The following is an 18,358-nucleotide window of genomic DNA, read 5'->3' on the forward strand; positions in this document are numbered from 1 at the left end:
TCGAAAATTAAACAAGTGTATAGTCTATTAAATCAGTTTCCAGAGGGATTTCTGGTTAGTAAGACTAATATATCAATGAAGTCCACAGGTGGGGTGGAAAGGAGTCGGGGGGAAGGCATCACCACATCCTGATTGTGGTGTTTCAAACAGGGAGAATTTTCTGGGGGAAAACATAAATAAAATTATAATTTCAGGTAATAATTTATGCATCTTTATTTACAAGAAACACATGAAAAGGAATATTACTTTACTGAGTTTGTTTAATGAAGAAGTAAAACTAAAACATTAATGAATTGAATTAATTGCATTCTCATATGTCAGATTCATCAGGTAAGTACTGGAAATAATTTTTTATTTGAAAAATTACTCATGATTTTTGTGTATTAACTGTTCAAAAAGTTACAATTTTGGTTATTGTTTACTTGTTTTTAAATGAGAATCTATGGTGAATAAACACTGATAAAATGTCTTTTCTTTCTCTATTTCAGACCTTTATAGTATTGAATAAAGGGAAGGCAATCTTCCGATTCAGTGCCACCTCTGCCCTGTACATTTTAACACCCTTCAACCCTCTTAGAAAAATAGCTATTAAAATTTTGGTACATTCATATCCTTTTTTGGTGGTTGTTCTAAATGAAATTAAGAAAACATATAACAATTTCATCATAAATAAAGGTTCAGGGTCCTTCTGGGGCTATCCTCAAGATCAGCCTTCCAGTCTGTTGCAGCAGTGTGCCTGGAAGCCTGGCTGGTGCATGCTGATTCTCACATTCCCAAACCCGCCCAGTTGCACCATAAGCCTCTGCCAAATTTAATACATTGCCAGAAAGCATAGGCAGCGTTCCTGCAGGCAGTTTGCAAAGCATCTGTACATGCAGATGGTGGACAGATTGGGGGGCCATAACTGATGGGATGGTGCACAAGGTAAAGTTTTAGACTGACATGGGGGATTGCTGCCTGAGGGTCATAAGAGGTTGATGGCAATTTCTGCTGGGTGAGGCTTTGGTGCAGTTGGTTTTTTGCAGAACCTTAGGACTGGGAAATGTAGTTATCCAAATCTCCATGTGACAGTAAGACTTAACATTGAACAAGTAGTGAAAGGCAGAGGCCTTATTAACAGAGACTGCTGGCAGAATTTTCTAGGTCTTTGGAAATATAAGAAACAAGGCTGATGGTTGCTGGATCAGAATACCTTTTACTCTGAGCTCCTGGGAAGTTAAAGCAGTGTGAGAGAAGGGGAAGGTGTCAGGCTGGAGAGTCGTTTGGGAGCATTTGGGGACAGTAGCTCAGGGAGCTGAGAGAGACCTACAGACACAGTGGTGGTGATGGTGAGAAAACACAGCCAAATACTGTCAGATTGCAGCCTCCAATGAATGCTCATCCATTCACATGACACTGGTTTACAATACCTTCCAACACTGCATCTGGATGAGTTGTGGGTAATGCTTTTCACAGGCATATTGGTTACTGAGTTTGATCTTAAGTTTCTCCTAATTGTCTTCAAAGAGTATCCAGCTGGTCTTGACAACAGTAAGAACAAAAGAAATTCCAGTAGACAATATGTAATTTCAGTATTTTTCCTTCCGTCTGTCAACTGATTGTGTAATTTAATTCAATTATAGGAAGACGTTTTCTTTCAGTTTAGCTAACTATTGCGGGAGCTATTTTTATCTTAGATATAGTCATAGAATTGGTTTTAATCTAAAACATAAAAATAGATGTGCAAGTCCTGTAATTTTCTATTTTTTAAAAATATTGTTCATTATAGTACAAACACTGCAGATATGAATGTGTTTTAACTAAGAATCATTAAAAGTGTTCCTTTTTACAGTTCAAATCTCAGCTGCTTATACAAGGTTAGCTTCCTACACAAAAAAGGTGAGGGGTAAAATTGAATTTTTTTTTAATAATCCTCTGACTTTTATAGATAAACTATTTCCTCCACATTTTGTGGCAGGTGTTTGGCATTTTGGCCTTTGTAACAGAAATGTGCCTTTCACTTTCAGTGTGAAAAACAAGCATTGAGCACAATGAAACTGTCATATTAGTTGGAAAACCTTCATGTGTTTGTCCTCCAAATCCTCTGAACCTCTGTACAGGGTGCTCTGATTACATGTGCCCAGACACGTGAGCAGATGTTGCTGCCCTGCAGAGAAACACTGTCTCTTTGCAGTGCTCACAGACTTTCCCTGCAATTATTCTCACTGCCAGTACCTGTTGTAATACTGGATACAGAAACTGGTAACAGCATGAGTTTCTCTCTGCTGACTCATCTCCTGGTAGTCTGCTTTTTTTTTCTCCTTTTGCCTGCCTGACTCGACTTAAGGCAGAAGATGGAGCTGAGGAGGCAGCGCAAGAGTGGTGGAAGATGGGTAGCTTTTGGCAATTAATAGGAAGGAATGAAAAGGTGAGAATAAGTAGAGTGTTGAGCAGTCAAAAAAAGGGAGGTGGCACTGGCTGGAGCTGCAGAGTACTAGAGATTTCTGTTAGAAAGAATTGGGGAGGTGCTCCCGAGAAAATGTGTCAGTGCTCCTGTGCAAGGCTCTGGAAGCTTAAATTATAGTACTCCTCAATGGGGCCTGACTGCCAGAAGGTATCTGTGAAACCAGTTGGCAGTGTTTGGTTTTTTTCCCGAATGTTTCATCTTCCACCAATCCAGGCAGGCAATAAGAGACTTCAGCTGCTCCTGTAATTGATTAGCTTGAGGCTGTGTAGTGCCTCTGCCTGCCTGTACAGGAAGAGCATGAAAAAGGCAGTACATTTCCTTGAAGAAGCCATCATAGATGTGATTTTTTTTTTTTTTTGCCTATGTGGATAGTTAGTTGACTTTTTATAGAACATAAAATAGTAAATTAAGGGAATATTGAGCTTGTAAATGAATCACTAAAAATGTGGGTGGGAGAGAAGAGGTGCACAAACATTGAATGTGTCAGTTGCATTTGAGATTCCCATAAGACAAATGGTCAGAGTCTATATTTCTAAGTATTTTTGCCCTTAATGAGCATCTGCTCCCTTTCAGAGTGAAGTGCATTTTGGTGACTTTTGGCTCCCACATGTGGCAGATTTTGTAAAGAGTGGGCAATACGCAAGGACCTACCTGTGGCCCTTGTTGTGAATGGTACCATGATACTGGGCTGAAAGTACACAGCACACTGCACAGGGATAAAATCTCAGCTCTCCTGAGAGTATATTGCGCTTCTCTAACTCTTTCATGAGACAACTGAAACTGCAGCCAGACATCTCCAACTTGGATTCCAGAATGGATTATTTATATTTAAAAGAATTTCCTAATTAATTTAAAACAGGCTCTTTAGACCTGTCTGCGGACTGGGATGACAAGCACTGTAAGGCGTTCTAGTAATTTATTCTAAGGCACTGAACGATTTTTACTCTACAGAGCTTGTATGGCAACATGATCTTCAAAACTAATTAAGTCACTTACTGAAATATACCAAAATATCCACTGCTGGATCAGGCATTTAGGCAAAGGGCACACACCTCTGTGGGAAGCAGAGAGCTAATTCCTTCCCTGTGATTTGAGTGTTTTTTGGAAAGGTATGCCAAAATTTTGATTTTTCAGCTGCTGTAAGCAAAGATCTTAATGATTGCAGCAATTTTCTGAGATGTTTAGATTGTAGTGCTACTTCTCTTATTCCTCCTTCACCTAGACTGAAGGATTAGGTTCTTGGTTTGGGTTTCGTGGTGGTAGTTGGTTGGTATGGTTTGGGGGTTTTTTAAAATTTTGTTTTTGTCGATGGTATAAAAATATACCCAAAACAATGAAATGCTATCTACTTGATTGAGAAAAAAAAAAAATTAAATCCTGGGCTCTAAGGTACAAGTTTAGCTGTAAACAGCTTTCTTTAGTTTAAACTATTTTCTTTGCCGGTTATGGTGATGCAAGTGCTTTAAGGAATGCACAATTTAGAGAGATGACTAGAGGGAAAATAAGTTAACCGTTTGGTATGAGTATGGTATGAGCGCTTATTTTTTGCTGCCATCCTGTGGCCATTTTGACTCAGGTTTTCATCTAGTTTGATTACTTCAGTATTTCCAAATGTTTGAATTGAGGTTGTTGCCACACAAAGGGGAGAACTGCACCGTCCGAAGAGGCAGTGGTCTGGTGGACAAAGAACATTGTGTTGAATTTTGTCATGAAGCCTTAGTGGATTGTCCCACCCCCCTAGAACCAGCCCTTCTGAGCTCTTAGTCTGGGTTTCATAGTCCCAGAGTACCTAAATGTTTCTTGCTGGAACATCAAATAAAAATTAATTTCATTCTAATCTTCACCAGTTTTCTGTGCTTTTCAATTGATGCAACTATTGAAGCATTTTTCAAATTTATAACATTAGTAGACACAGATACATTGCTTTTGCTGGGGTATGAGAGAGACCAAAATTAGTACTGGAAAACTGTTCACGTTTTTCTGTGAGCTCTCTGTGGATTTCTGTTTCATTGACTGAAGCATGTACTATTAAGCTGGTGTTAGGGAAACATGGAATGCACTCACTTCAGCACTGGCTGGGTACTGGAGTGGCATTGACTCAGTTCAGCTCTGGCTCTGGGTAAATAGTAGAAACTTTTTTTCCCATTTCATATGCCAGCTCTTAATTTTAGTACCAAGCTTGTAGAAGTGAAAGACTAACACTTATTCAGTATGCCAGGTACTTAAGGCAAACTCTATACTCCTGTAAGTTATTTTCATTTTGGCTTTTGTTCAGCTCACGTTACCTCCCTGGGTGTGAGAGACATCTCCTTTCAGTACTAGCTGAAAACAAAACATGAATACACCAGCAAAGCAATATCAGAGTGTCAACAAATCGAGACCAATATTAAAGCCTAATGTTCTAACGTGAAAAATGCAAGGTCAAGCTAAGTGTAGGTCAATGTTAACCAAAGTCTAAAAGTTTTGTGTGAGTGGCAATATTTTACTGTACTTGAGCTATGACTGATGTGATATTGTGTGAATAGCTACTGCGTTTTCCTTAACTGTACCTACATTATTCAGCATGCTTATCATGTGCACTATTTTGACCAACTGCGTATTTATGACCATGAGTAACCCTCCAGACTGGACAAAGAATGTAGAGTAAGTTAAACATTATTTCAATATATCTTTGTCTGTTCCTCTAGAAGTTACCACGATAGTAACTGCAGTCCAAGATGTGCTAGCAGGAGCTATCATGAGGCACTATGACTATTTCCTCTCTAAACCACGTAGAAATGTTGAATAATTATTTGAATCTCATTCTAGTAAAACAGTAGGGTATAAAAACAATGAAAGTAGTTTACAGGTAGTATTCTACTGAGATTCCACTGGTTTTCTCCATGGTTTAGTACCAACCCAATGTTTTTACCCTTCCTTACACCACTCCATTGGTAGAAGAACCATGGGCACCTACATGTTCATGTCAGTTAAGAGCAGCATACAAGCAAAAGTATTACTAAAGTGAGAATGAGAATTCAGTGCCTGCTTTCATCTGTCCGTCTTTAGAGCCAATACCAGTGTTTTACATTTTAATGACTCTAACAGTATCCAGTAATATACACTCACCACTTTCTTGCTTAAAGGACCTACTACTGCATACTTTTAAACTGAATGTCATCTATAAATTTTAATATTTTATTTATTTGATGGATTTATGTATTTTTGTTTATGTACAAGATCAGGACTGCTGTATTTCAACAGCACAACTAATGCAATACACAAGTATCTCTGATTAATAAAATGCATTTTAGAAGAAAGTGCTTATTTACTGTATTTCTTCTCCAGCTGTGAAATAAAAACCCCTTTCATTTGATCATCACATTTCTGTCAGAATACAATGTAAAATATTCCTAATTATTTTGAATAAATTTTCCTATATTTTTCAGGTATACATTCACTGGCATTTACACATTTGAGTCACTAATAAAAATCATTGCGAGGGGCTTTTGCTTAGAAGATTTTACTTTTCTTCGAGATCCGTGGAACTGGCTTGATTTCACTGTCATTACCTTTGCGTAAGTTCTTGTTTTTTGCTATTTCTTGGAAAAAGAAGGGCAAAAAGGGCATGAAATTAGTATCCATACATATCAATTTTGTTAAATGGAAATTCTCTTATGGACTCACTTTTATCTAAAGCAATTTTCACTTTCAAAAATGCATATTTTGGTGTAAACATAAATACTGCAGAAGCCATTAGTACAGCTAGTATTAGAGAGGCTAATTTCATGTCCTGCTTTTTTTTTTTTTTTTTCCTGAGCAGAAAAGGAGCTTCCCTTTGACTTCATTCTCCAAACTTACCAATCTAGTCTAGATAAATTTTAGGCTTTCAAAGTAAAATCAGTGCGATTCACTTCAGAGACATTTAATTTAGCTGAAGGCTCTGAAAGTATATTAATGCAAGGCAAACTGCAGTGAAAGGTAAACCTCTGACTGTTGCTATTTAAGTTTTTGCTAAAAACGCCAAAGCGGTCTTGATGAAAGACCCAAGTAAGTAGCATAAACTTTGCCTAAATTCTGAATAACTGTGATTTAATCCTACAGGTATGTAACAGAATTTGTAAACCTAGGCAATCTTTCAGCTCTTCGAACTTTCAGAGTATTGAGAGCTTTGAAAACTATTTCTGTAATTCCAGGTAAGAAGTAACTGGTGTAAGGTGTTAGGCCCCTTTTACCTCCCAACTGTTCCTTTTTATCCTGTCATTGTGTTTGTGTGTGAACTCCCCTATTACAGATATGTGACAGAGTTTGTGGACCTGGGCAATGTCTCAGCGTTGAGAACATTCAGAGTTCTCCGAGCTTTGAAAACAATATCAGTCATTCCAGGTGAGAGCGAGGTTAAACACTGAGGCTGACTTTAATTCACTGAAACAGAATTCCTATTTTTTAAATATAAGTCTTTTTCCTTTCCACAAAAAAGCAGGAATCAGAAGGTGTCAGAATTCACTGAAATCTCTGATTCTTTGCTTTTGAAAATGAGCACTTTCCTTTTGAAATCAGCCTCTGAGTTTAACAGATCCTTGCATGAGACATTGCAGTACACAGTGTGTGTGGTTTGCATTGTATGACGTCAAGCTTTCTTCTCCACATTCAATGAAAATTAGTAACCCTGAAGTTTTCTTACCCATGTGTATCCTACCTACATGATGTTATGTGGTATTTGTTGTGAATATTTGTGTCTAAAAAAATCAAACTGTTTGAAAACATTGTTGACTTACTAAGAAGATGAAGGAATAAGATAATAAAGAATAGCATGGGTGTTGCATGGGGGATTTATTATCTTAAAATGCTGCAATTTTCCAAACCATTTCCAGTTTTATAGCATTAAATTTGAATCCTATTTATTGTTGAACAGGCTTTTTACTACTGTCTTCTAAATCTAGTATGTTATAAAACTGATAGTAGTAAAGGTTTGGAGCAAGATGTATTGACAAATGAAAAGAAAGAAGATGTTTATGTGAGATCAATGTACAGCATGAATTAAAAATTGTTGCTTGTTTTAGCATTAAAACAAGTTGTTTTGAAATATATGCAACTCATTCCATTCACAGTTTCAAGTGGACATAAATTTCGGCTATTTATTCATTTTCACAAGTGAGAAAGCTCTTCACAAAAATGTTGTTTCACGGACATTACAATCATTTATTTGGGCTTCTGCATGAAATCTATAACTTTACTGGGAGACACTGTCATTTTTGTGCTTTGAAAAGTTTCCAACATCAGAATAAAAACTTCTTTCCATTTGCAGGCCTGAAGACTATTGTAGGAGCCCTGATTCAGTCTGTGAAGAAGCTCTCGGATGTGATGATCCTGACTGTGTTTTGTCTGAGTGTATTTGCACTGATAGGGCTGCAGCTGTTCATGGGCAACCTGAGGAATAAATGCCTGCAGTGGCCTCCAGAAAATTTTACTTTGGAAACAAATATTACTTCCCAGATAAACAGCACTATAGGTGAAAATGGTACATTGGTTAATTCAACAGTGGCTCCATTTGACTGGAAGGGGTACATTGAAGATGAAAGTAAGTATTGTCTGCAGAATTCTCACTGAAGGGGTTTGTGGCTTACGAAGTTCTTAGAAGGAAGGAGGGAAAGGGCCAATACATTTCGTTAAGACAGAACAGGAGAAATATTTTCTCGTTCATACATCTGCTCTAAAGGCCTGCATGGAAGAGGGAACAAGGAACATGGTCTTGCTGCTTGGTATAGCTGTTTTTTCTCAGGTCCAGCTGCCAAATTCACATCTCCCCTGAGACAGAAAGGAGTCTTAAAATTACTTAATAGTCTTAAATGTTTTCCATTTTGTTATCCGAAGCAAGATGAGCAGCAGTATGCTAAGCCCTTTCTGGCAGATATCGGAGACTTCTGATATGCAGTGAGAAGTGCAGTGATGAAGTCCTCATTTATTCTTGTGCACTATTTTTATTATTATTATGGAGTGGGGTTGAGGTCTAACAGATTTTTCTTCTAAAATTAATGTTTCTTGTTCTTACAAACTGCAACAGTAATAAAAAATATATATATTCCCTATCATTAATCACAGCTTCTGTAGTATTTATGGACTATTCTTGTGTTTTCATGCCCTGCTCTCTCCTCTTTCAGTCTTCTTGTACACTAAACAACATAGGTCATTAACCATTTTCTCCTTTCCAGAATATATTTTCTGGATGTTGATCTGTCATCTGAATCCTTTCTTTTTCATGAGCATGCTTCTTAAAGTGAAGTACCCACTGTATATAGGCATTTCTACTCCACATAAGGAGAACTAAGTTGGAAAGAAGTGGCAGCATAGTGACTTCTATTTTATAAATCCTATATAGATTGCTGTTATTTGCAATTGATTGCTGTTGTTTGCAATTGTAATTTTGTTCAGCCTTTATCTACCTGCTCCTGAGTCTTTTAGACTTCTATCTCATTGAGTTTTCACTTTGCATTTGCAAAGGTTATTGTTCCAGCCTGAACAGCACCCTATTTTTTTCAAACCATCTCTCCAGCTGGCCTGAACCTTTGAAAATGTAACTGTTTCCTCAAACTTACCACCATCCTTGTCAGATCAGAGTAATTTCCAAATTTGATAAGTGTTCTTCCATCATCTGGATTATTTAAAATATCAGCAACCTCAGTCAAAGTTCTTCAGACATTGTTTTAATGCATCTTTCCACTTTGATAATTTCCCAAAGTACGATTTTTCAACCAGTTTTGCTGACACAGAACAGTCTGGCAGTCTGAGAGTGGATAAAGAAATGCATTCCAGTACAGTTAAATGTGAGGGGACAAACTTATCCTACGAATCAATGCTCACAGTTCATGTTGAGACAGGTTTGCATAGAGACTGTAGATGATCCCATGCATCACCTCTAACGGTGAAAGTTACTTTTGGAGTAAATTAAGAACTAAAGGGGAAAGAAAGATAGAAAAAGAGAAGAGGTCACAGTGACCAGCTGCAAAGAGAAGTCGTGGGGTCTCCATGTGAGTCTCCTCACTTGGGTATCCTTTCCAGTGCAGCAATGATCACAACACTTTTCCCATAGCATCTCTTTGATTTTTGTTAGCATCTTCTCAAATTCCCTACAGCTTGCTCCTTCTTCCAGTGCTATTAGCACTAATTGGTGTGCCCTATGATCAGAGTGGGTGCTGCACGGCTGGCTGGTTTTTAAGCTTGTACATGCACGTTATTAGGTCACTTAATATAAACCGAAAGCCACAAGCAAAGAAGAGGGAAAAGGAGGAGAAACACCAGAGACAACTGCTTCCTGTGAGCACCTCCTGTGGCAATAGTGTGTTTGCAAGTGTAAGGTCGTGAGAATGAAAGTGACATGAAGAACAACATGAGGACGCAGGAGAAATAGTGCCACAGAGGCTCTGGAAAACACTGCCACAGCAGCTTGTGTGTAAGGCTGCAGGGAAACTGAAAGGCAGGGTACAGAACTGCAATTGGAAAGCCCTTACCCATATGGAGACTGAGGGACCTAAGGCACTCTGGGGCAGTCAGGACTGACTAATTAAGGCTGAAACTCTGCAGCCAAAAAGCTAAATAATATCCTGTTCACATAAATAAGTTATTGATCAGGAAGACAGAATTGCCCCTGTGTTTAGCATTATTGCAGTTGCTACTGGAATACTATATAAAGTTCAATTTAGATAGAAAGTTGAAAAAATGGAGGAAGTTCAAAAAAGAGCAGAATGATTAAAGGGCTGGAAAACATGCTTTATACCAAGATAGACCAGGAGCTCAGCCTACTTATCACATCAAAGAGAAGGTTTAAGGGGTGATTGGATCACAGTTAAAAAAAAAATCCATGGGGAACAGAATTTTCATCGTAGACATATCTTTGATCTAGCAGGCAGAGATATAACAGGTTCAATAGCTGCAAGTCAAAGCCAGACAAATTTTGAATAAAAGTGAGACAGCTTCTAACTGTGATCATACAGCTAATCAATGACTATGATGGATTTCCTCCTGAATTTCTTAAACCAATCTTTTTTGTGAAACTCAATTTACGTGAACATGTGAATTCATGGAGATCCCATGCCATGTGGTATGACAGTCTAAGCAGTCTCCTAATGAAGACCTAGACTTCAAGGCCAAACTTAATTTCCTGACTTTTTAACAAATAATTTATAAACTTAAGTTCTCATTTCATTTGATTTAAAGAAGACCTGGAGCCCCCTGAAAATAAAGCTCAATTGAATTGGTTCCAGGAAGTACTTTATTGGATGGCTACATGAGCCTTTGGTATATTTACAGAATCTCATATGTATTGTGAAATTAAAAATGAAATTACAACTCTTACTATGAAGTTAATAAGGTTGTTCTTGCTTACCAGCAGTTTCAAAGAGGCAAATTATCTTCTTACAGCTTCCTGCTCTGTTTTTGCATGCGAGTGGACAGACATGATACAAAACCCAGCTGCTTCACAGAGCAGCAAGCAGCTCTTTACCTGCAGCTCAGAGCAGTGCAATGGCAGTGTCTTTCGTAAGAATTATGAAGTTGTTGTGCCATTAATTGTGTCTACTATGCAGAAAAAGGCATGTAAGCCCTAATTTTACGACTGAACTAATTTTTGGAGACTCCATTTAGAGGGTCTTTATGTAAGCATTCCTGGCATTAATGAGTCAAGCACTCTTTCCCCCCCGCCCCGCTTTTCTTTTTCCAAGAATGCTGATAAACTTATAGTTTCAGATAAGCTGAGGTTTATCTTAATAAGCTTTCCATAAGCTTTTTTTTTTTCTGAGAAAAAGCATCTCACAATCTATTTTATGAAATAAATAATGTTTGTTTATTTGTTGTGCTTCTCATGTTATACCCTATGCTTACTCAAACAGCTTTACTCTTGCTTAAAGTTAGGTGCTCACCTACCAGGGAGCTTTTCTCAAATTTACACCATTCATGAAATGAGGGAATTTTTTTCACTTCACTTTGGTAAAATACAATTCAAAATTTTGCGTCTAGGTAGGGGTACATGCTTACACTGCTCAGCTTATGTGTTATAAAAATTTTCCTAGCATGATAATATTTTGAGCACTTGCCCAAGCGCATCAGTGCACTCAGAGAAAGGCTGTGTGGCTTTAGTTTCTGTGAAACTGGCAAGTACGGCACCCTTGCAGGGCACATGTTGTCTGAAGCACAGAACCTGAGTGCTGACCTGTTGTAGCAGTTCAGCTCAGCTGCTGCACTGCTGATCAAGACTGACTGCTCCATGTAAACCATATCAAAGCAGGTTTGAACTCTTCCCAACAAGCTGTTACGTTCCAGCATGTTTTAATCATGATTAGCTGACATAAGGCAGAATAAGGTTTGCTTCCTAAGGGTCAGCTGTGGCCAGCATCCTGTCAGCTTTCTGTTTACAGCCATGTTTCAGCACAGAGCAGCTCTGCAATGCACACCAGCCCAGAGGGACAGCAGCTACACACAGGGCTGTGCAATTGGCACAGCACAGGAGATTGTTCCCTGTGAAATGCAGATACATCATTAGACACTGAAAATTAGTCTTTTGTGAAGTGTCAGAACAAGGTCTACATACAACTTAAAGACTCATTTTTCCAAATGGTGAGTTTTGCTCTCAGGATGGAGTGATGCAGCTGGCCCAGGTACTGTGTCCCTTCTTGCAGCAAATGAATGTGTTGAGCCAGCAGCTTGTGATACCTCCTCAGATTCACAATTCGTTAGTGTCTGTAGCCTGGCTTGGGCAGCACAGCAGACTCAAGTTTAAACTCACCTGCACTCATTTTCAAATGAGATAATTTTAAGGGAATCTAACAGGACAGTTAAATAGAGAAGAAATCCAGCATGGGGTTAAAATCTGCTCAGGAAGCAAAAAAGGTACCACCTTAATTCTGAAGCTGCTACGATTCAGAAGTGTTTGAGCTAGGGAGGTGCTCAGAGGAGCATCACCACTGTCCCTGCCCTGTCCTTACAGACAGCCTGAGGCAGTCCTCTTGGATTCCATCAAAAACGTGACACATGGTCTGACTCTGTATAAAAAACATCCTTATGCCTGTGACCAAATGGGAGATTGTTATTACAGGAGAAGCTTCTCCTGTGATAATTCTTCCAAAAACCAAGATTTTAGCAATCAAGACTCTAGGTGTCTGCTTTGAGGGAGAAAAGAAAAACACTTCTCAAGGATACAGTCAAGATGAATCTTAATAAGCGCGAAGGTTTGCTCACCTCTTTGTTCTTGTAAGAAGAGATAGGTCAATGTCTTTGTTATTTAAACCATCCAAAAAGTCCTTTAACTATGGCATTACTGTACAGACTATGTGATGGTTGGTTACAGGGTGATTTGGTGGAACTTACCCGATTTATTTTACTAAAGTCTTCAATATTTTTTCCCATGTACTCTTAAAATGTTACTTAAGAAGGTGTGACTGCTGCAGTAATTATGTCTGAGTTAAATTTAGGTTTATGCCAGTGGGCTTCATTCAGTCAGTGGGCTACAGCTGGAGTGTGTGCACACCCATAACCATCAGAGCCACTGGCAGCTGGGTGGGTTTTTGCAGGGTTGACATATTAGATAACCATTACAAGTGCTTGTGAGCAACAAACCCCCAGCAATACTGATCAGAAAGTTTTGAAGAAATTAGGAGAATATTTTTTCAGATGGATTTTAAGTATTCTAATAAACAACTATATGTTATTTCACAAAGCATGATTTATTTCAGTGATCAGAGAGAAGGGGGATTTCACACCCAGAAGCATTTGCCAGAATTTTTAGTAAATTTTGGCGTTTTAGCAATGAGGGCTGTGAGCAACAGTGCTTAATTCATAATATAATTTACTGTAAAGTTGTTGTCCTGCTGAGAAAATAATACTGCTTGTTTAAAACTGGATCAGAAATCACCTTAAAACTTTTAGAGGTACTGGCTATATTTTGAATTTTACAATTTTTAAAATTCTTTTTGAAACAGGTCATTTTTATTTTCTGGAAGGGCAAAGTGATGCTCTGCTTTGTGGAAATAGCTCTGATGCTGGGTAAGACCGAATTTCATTATATTATTGCACTGTCTAGAAATTAGATCCATGTTCTATAGATAGACAGTTCAAGTGGGGCTTATTTTAGGTGACCACTTCCTTTCACATTAGAAAGCCATTTACACTGGGTTTAGGATTTGTATTCCTGGTCAGAGCTCAGTGGATTGGTCAGGTAAACTGGATGTTTAACCAGCTCCTGCCTGGTTGACAAGTAACAGGAAGAGCAATACCTGAAGAGGAAACCTGGCAAAACATGTTATTTTGCAGTTCTGGCTGCACATATGAGTACACTAATTATCCCGATGATAATATTAAAATGATTAAATAGGTAATGGCCAGTTTGTCTTTGTAGGCAGTGCCCAGAAGGATATACTTGTGTGAAAGCTGGCAGAAACCCCAATTACGGGTACACAAGTTTTGACACCTTCAGCTGGGCCTTCTTGTCACTGTTTCGGCTAATGACTCAGGACTTCTGGGAAAACCTCTACCAATTGGTGAGAATTTTTTAATGAAAAATAGACCAAATATGTTTGTAGCAGTGATGTTAAAGGACTAGAGTCAATTTCTTATCTGAATTTTAATGGTATGAAAAACAGAATTTCTGGGAAAATACACTTGCTTATAAATGCATTATTATTTCCAGACTCTTCGTGCTGCTGGGAAGACATACATGATATTTTTTGTTCTGGTGATTTTTCTGGGCTCTTTCTATCTGATAAACCTGATCCTGGCTGTGGTCGCCATGGCCTATGAAGAACAGAATCAAGCAACCCTGGAAGAAGCAGAGCAGAAAGAGGCAGAATTTCAACAGATGCTGGAACAACTGAAGAAGCAACAAGAAGCAGCACAGGTATCTTTTACCATGTAGTAATGCAGGACTGTAAGGAAGTGAGTTTACTAGAGATATTCATCTTCTGCTTTCTGAAATTAGAGATATAAAGCACCCTGTTGGTCTTTCAATGACAGAGCTAGATCAGAGGTATTCTGTTCTGCACTGAAGAAGGATATTGTGAATGATTCAGCCATCAAGAAGGAATGTGTACAACTAGGTATAGGTTATTCACTATGTTTTTCTAGTCTAGTGTCATTAACACAGTCTGGTAGACTTCTGCATTTGAAATTTACTCATGATGGATGAAAGAAGTCTGTGACCAACACATATCTTGAGTCAAGTGATTAATAATAATTTGAAGAAAAACTTAGGGAGAGGATAGCCTGTAGAAAGTGTTAAGATCTGGGACTTATGGAGTAGAAATTATGTATAAGTAAAGTAAAGAAAGGAAAACATTTTGTCATGGTTTGCTCAGTAGCATAAATTCCTTCTGCATCATGGCAGGCAGCAGCGGTTGCAGCAGCAGCAGTAACAGCATCTGCGGAGTCCAGGGAGCCCAGTGCTGGAGGAGAAGCAGGAGGACTCTCAGAAAGTTCCTCAGATGCATCAAAATTGAGCTCAAAGAGTGCAAAAGAGAGGAGAAATAGAAGGAAAAAAAGAAAACAGAAAGAGCAGTCTGGAGGAGAGGAAAAAGATGAAGATGAATTTCACAAGTCTGAATCAGAAGACAGCATAAGAAGGAAAGGTTTCCGATTGTCTATTGAAGGCAATAGACTGACATATGAAAAGAAGTATTCTTCTCCACATCAGGTATTGCCTACAGTGGGTTTTTTTAGCATATATTTAAAGCATCATAGGCTGTTGCAAAACTACTTTAGTCTTCCTAAAGTACAGTAATACGATGCTATTGCATAAACAAAGGAAATACTGATACTTTTATTACCTTAATTAGTGTTGCTAGTGCTTGAGAGGAAATGCTCCAGCTGCTAGATTGCCTTGTAAAAAAACCCCTCAGAATTAAATGTAACCTCATATCTCTGTTCTTCTAACAGGATTATTTAAAAATCATATTAAAATATCCTCTGATTGATTATGTAGGGTTCCTTTTAGCGTGATTATGTATTACCTAGACTTGTTAAAATGCTACGGTATTTTTCTGTTACAACAGCCTCGCATTTTCCTCTTGTTTCAATGATGTTTGAACCAATGTTTGTTCACTATGGGCAAGATGCTTTATACATGAGAAAAAGTGAATGTATGGACTTCCTTTTTTTTCTTGGTGGGAATTAAGAAACTAATCTATATGGCAACTTTAGCTGAAAAAGGAGTGTTCAGCACTGTTTTTGTCTTAAGAATCCATGAACAGCAATATTTCTATCTGCAGAGTATATCTCTAATGAAACACATGCAAAAATTTCACAGCAGCATGTAGCTTCTGGGTAAAATGGTTACTCTCATTTAAGAAAAAAAAGAAAACCAATGCTAATCTAATAACAGTGCAAACTTTGAGGATTTCAGCTAATAATCACATATTTTGTTTGCCTGCAGTCTTTGCTGAGCATTCGTGGCTCCCTGTTTTCCCCAAGGCGCAACAGCAGAACAAGTCTTTTCAGCTTCAGAGGTCGAGCAAAGGATGTAGGATCAGAAAACGACTTTGCTGATGATGAGCACAGCACTTTTGAAGACAATGACAGCAGAAGGGATTCTCTCTTCGTGCCACGCAGACACGGCGAACGGCGCAACAGCAACATTAGCCAGGCCAGTAGGTCATCCAGGATGCTGGCAGTGTTTCCAGTGAATGGGAAGATGCACAGCACCGTGGATTGCAATGGGGTGGTTTCCCTGGTTGGTGGACCATCTGTTCCTACATCGCCTGTTGGACAGCTTCTGCCAGAGGTGATAATAGATAAACCAGCTACTGATGACAATGTAAGAAAGTTTTAAATAGCTTAGGCATGGTGGCCTTTCCTTACTGCACCAGCCAGTGTTTTCTACAGAATGGAACCCTTGGCAATGCTTCCTGGTTGGTCAAGCTGTGAATGCTCCTGCATCTTGTAAAATGTTTACTAAATAAAACAGCTAAGATAGGTTTGCAACCTAAGCATTTACTTACAAAGGTTCTTATAACTAACAAATGCAAGTCACAGCTTCCAAGTAAAAAAAATAACATACACATTCATAAAAATGCTATGCTTCACTGTATTACTGTGCCATACTTTCCTTTACCTGATCTAAAGGTCCATCTAGCTATGGTTGACATACAATATTTTGATATATTATAATATAATACAATATATTGACATACAATGGAAAATAGTATACAAAAAAAGTTCTATAACTGCAATCAATATGATACTGTATTACCACTATCAAAATTAGCATTAGTAGTTAATTTTGATAATTATCTTCCTTATCAGCCTGGTTAAAAACGTAAGGAAGTTGTCAATTCCTTCTTACCATTTATATCTCATTCCTATATATTTTCCATCCATTTCTGGTGGACTATTGTAGTATAGACAAAAAATAGTTCATTGGAAGGTCACAGTTAAATACATACTTCCAAAAATGCAAATGTCTGTGTGAACATATGTGCAGCATATATTGCTGCCATTCTCTTACTGTACACAAGGTAAGAGAAAATGTCTCCAAAAAATTTCTTGCTTAGAATTTGTCTACTCAGACTGCTAAAAAATACTAGCATGAGGAAGCATGAGGAAGTCAGACTTTTCTTACTTGCTACAGTTTGATTAGGGGCAAAGACTATTATGTTACAAATCCCAGAATATTCTATCAGCAGGAGCAAGGAAAAAAAATCACAGTTTGCAAAATTTTGTGCAATATGTTGAACTCAACCCTTTCCCATTTGTTTAAGTTTGATTAAATGTTTAAAGATTTTTCACATCTTGAAGGAAAAAAAATGCAAAAATTAAGTAAATAAACTCTCTCTCAATCTTAAACTGTGGGTACCTAATGCCCTTCTAAAATTATTTAAAAGGTACTAAAAAGTAATAAAAGTCTGACATGGTAAAATATGAAGCGCACGGAGCACGTGTCCAAGCTAAGACACTACTAACAGGCTGATGTAGTATTTGCTTATCTGGTTGTTTCTTCAACGTGGTCTCACCTGCTATCGTTCTCTGCATAGGGCACCACGACAGAACCAGAAATGAGGAAGAGAATATCAGGTTCTTTTCACATTTCTATGGACTTCCTGGAAGATCCAGCTTTAAGGGAAAGAGCCATGAGTATTGCTAGCATCCTCACAAATACTGTGGAAGGTGTGTGCTATGCATAACTTAATATTTAATCCTGTTTTTCCCATGGATTTCTGAAAATTTGAGTTGAAACTTGAAAACAGATTTAAAATAGCTTAAGTACAGATTGTTTTCCAACAAACTGACATATATTCATCAGTAAACTCAAAACTCTTTATTTATTAAGGTTATTACATAACTAAGCATTAAAGTTATTACATAATGAAGCATTTCTTTCTCATTGTTTTGTCACCGTCTAACTCATGAGCACGGTCATAGCTGAGTGGATACTTATGCATAGTAATTAAAAATGTGTTATTGGACACAAAAAAGCCACTGATCATTTTTCAAACATATGCAACTATTGTTAGAATATATATACATTTTTGCGGTTATAATTATTCAGTTATTTTGTAAAGCTATTCTAGGTTATCAAAATGGGTTGTTTTCTTAATTTGGAATGAAAAATTTCACTTAAATGCTACAAATTTCAGAATGAAAATATTTACATACAAGAACAGTAGGTGGGAGAAATAAGCTTAAGTGTAATCAAGGAAAAATTAAATACATAATACAAAAGGATGCATAAATTGATGCTGATTGGCATAGTGATTGGAATACAAAGAAGTTGTGCTTGACAGATAAGCTATGGACATAGCAAACCTATTTGACTGCAATTTTTAAAGACTTTCCTTAAAAGCCCTGTGGAATGGGAGCTTAAGGGAGGTTAATCACTACCACTACAGACTGAAAACTTGACCTAAACAATTCATATTGGAATGAGGAATGTTAGAAAAATCACATAGTTACAAT

The 18,358-nt window shown here is 37.8% G+C and overlaps 1 protein-coding gene across 5 annotated transcripts in view; it reads left to right on the forward strand.

Annotated features, from left to right (window-relative positions):
* The window catches only part of LOC136293347 (sodium channel protein type 1 subunit alpha), an 84,682-nt gene that overhangs the window by 27,655 nt on the left and 38,669 nt on the right, over positions 1-18,358 (forward strand). The window contains exons 4-14 of one of the 5 annotated variants that reach the window (XM_066190015.1): positions 489-607; positions 5,000-5,089; positions 5,875-6,003; positions 6,720-6,811; positions 7,734-8,006; positions 13,396-13,459; positions 13,812-13,953; positions 14,103-14,309; positions 14,796-15,101; positions 15,840-16,220; positions 17,437-17,569. In XM_066190015.1, the coding sequence (XP_066046112.1) occupies positions 489-607; positions 5,000-5,089; positions 5,875-6,003; positions 6,720-6,811; positions 7,734-8,006; positions 13,396-13,459; positions 13,812-13,953; positions 14,103-14,309; positions 14,796-15,101; positions 15,840-16,220; positions 17,437-17,569 (1,936 nt within the window). Of the gene's footprint in view, positions 1-488; positions 608-4,997; positions 5,090-5,874; positions 6,004-6,529; positions 6,622-6,719; positions 6,812-7,733; positions 8,007-13,395; positions 13,460-13,811; positions 13,954-14,102; positions 14,310-14,795; positions 15,102-15,839; positions 16,221-17,436; positions 17,570-18,358 lie in introns of those variants that run through there. The other 4 variants (XM_066190012.1, XM_066190014.1, XM_066190011.1 and 1 more) reach the window with 4 other exon arrangements.

Source organism: Chamaea fasciata, unplaced genomic scaffold (genome assembly GCF_029207755.1).
Source record: "Chamaea fasciata isolate MVZ Bird 193981 ecotype frontalis unplaced genomic scaffold, bChaFas1.0.hap1 SCAF_8, whole genome shotgun sequence".
NCBI classification, from domain to species: domain Eukaryota; kingdom Metazoa; phylum Chordata; class Aves; order Passeriformes; family Sylviidae; genus Chamaea; species Chamaea fasciata.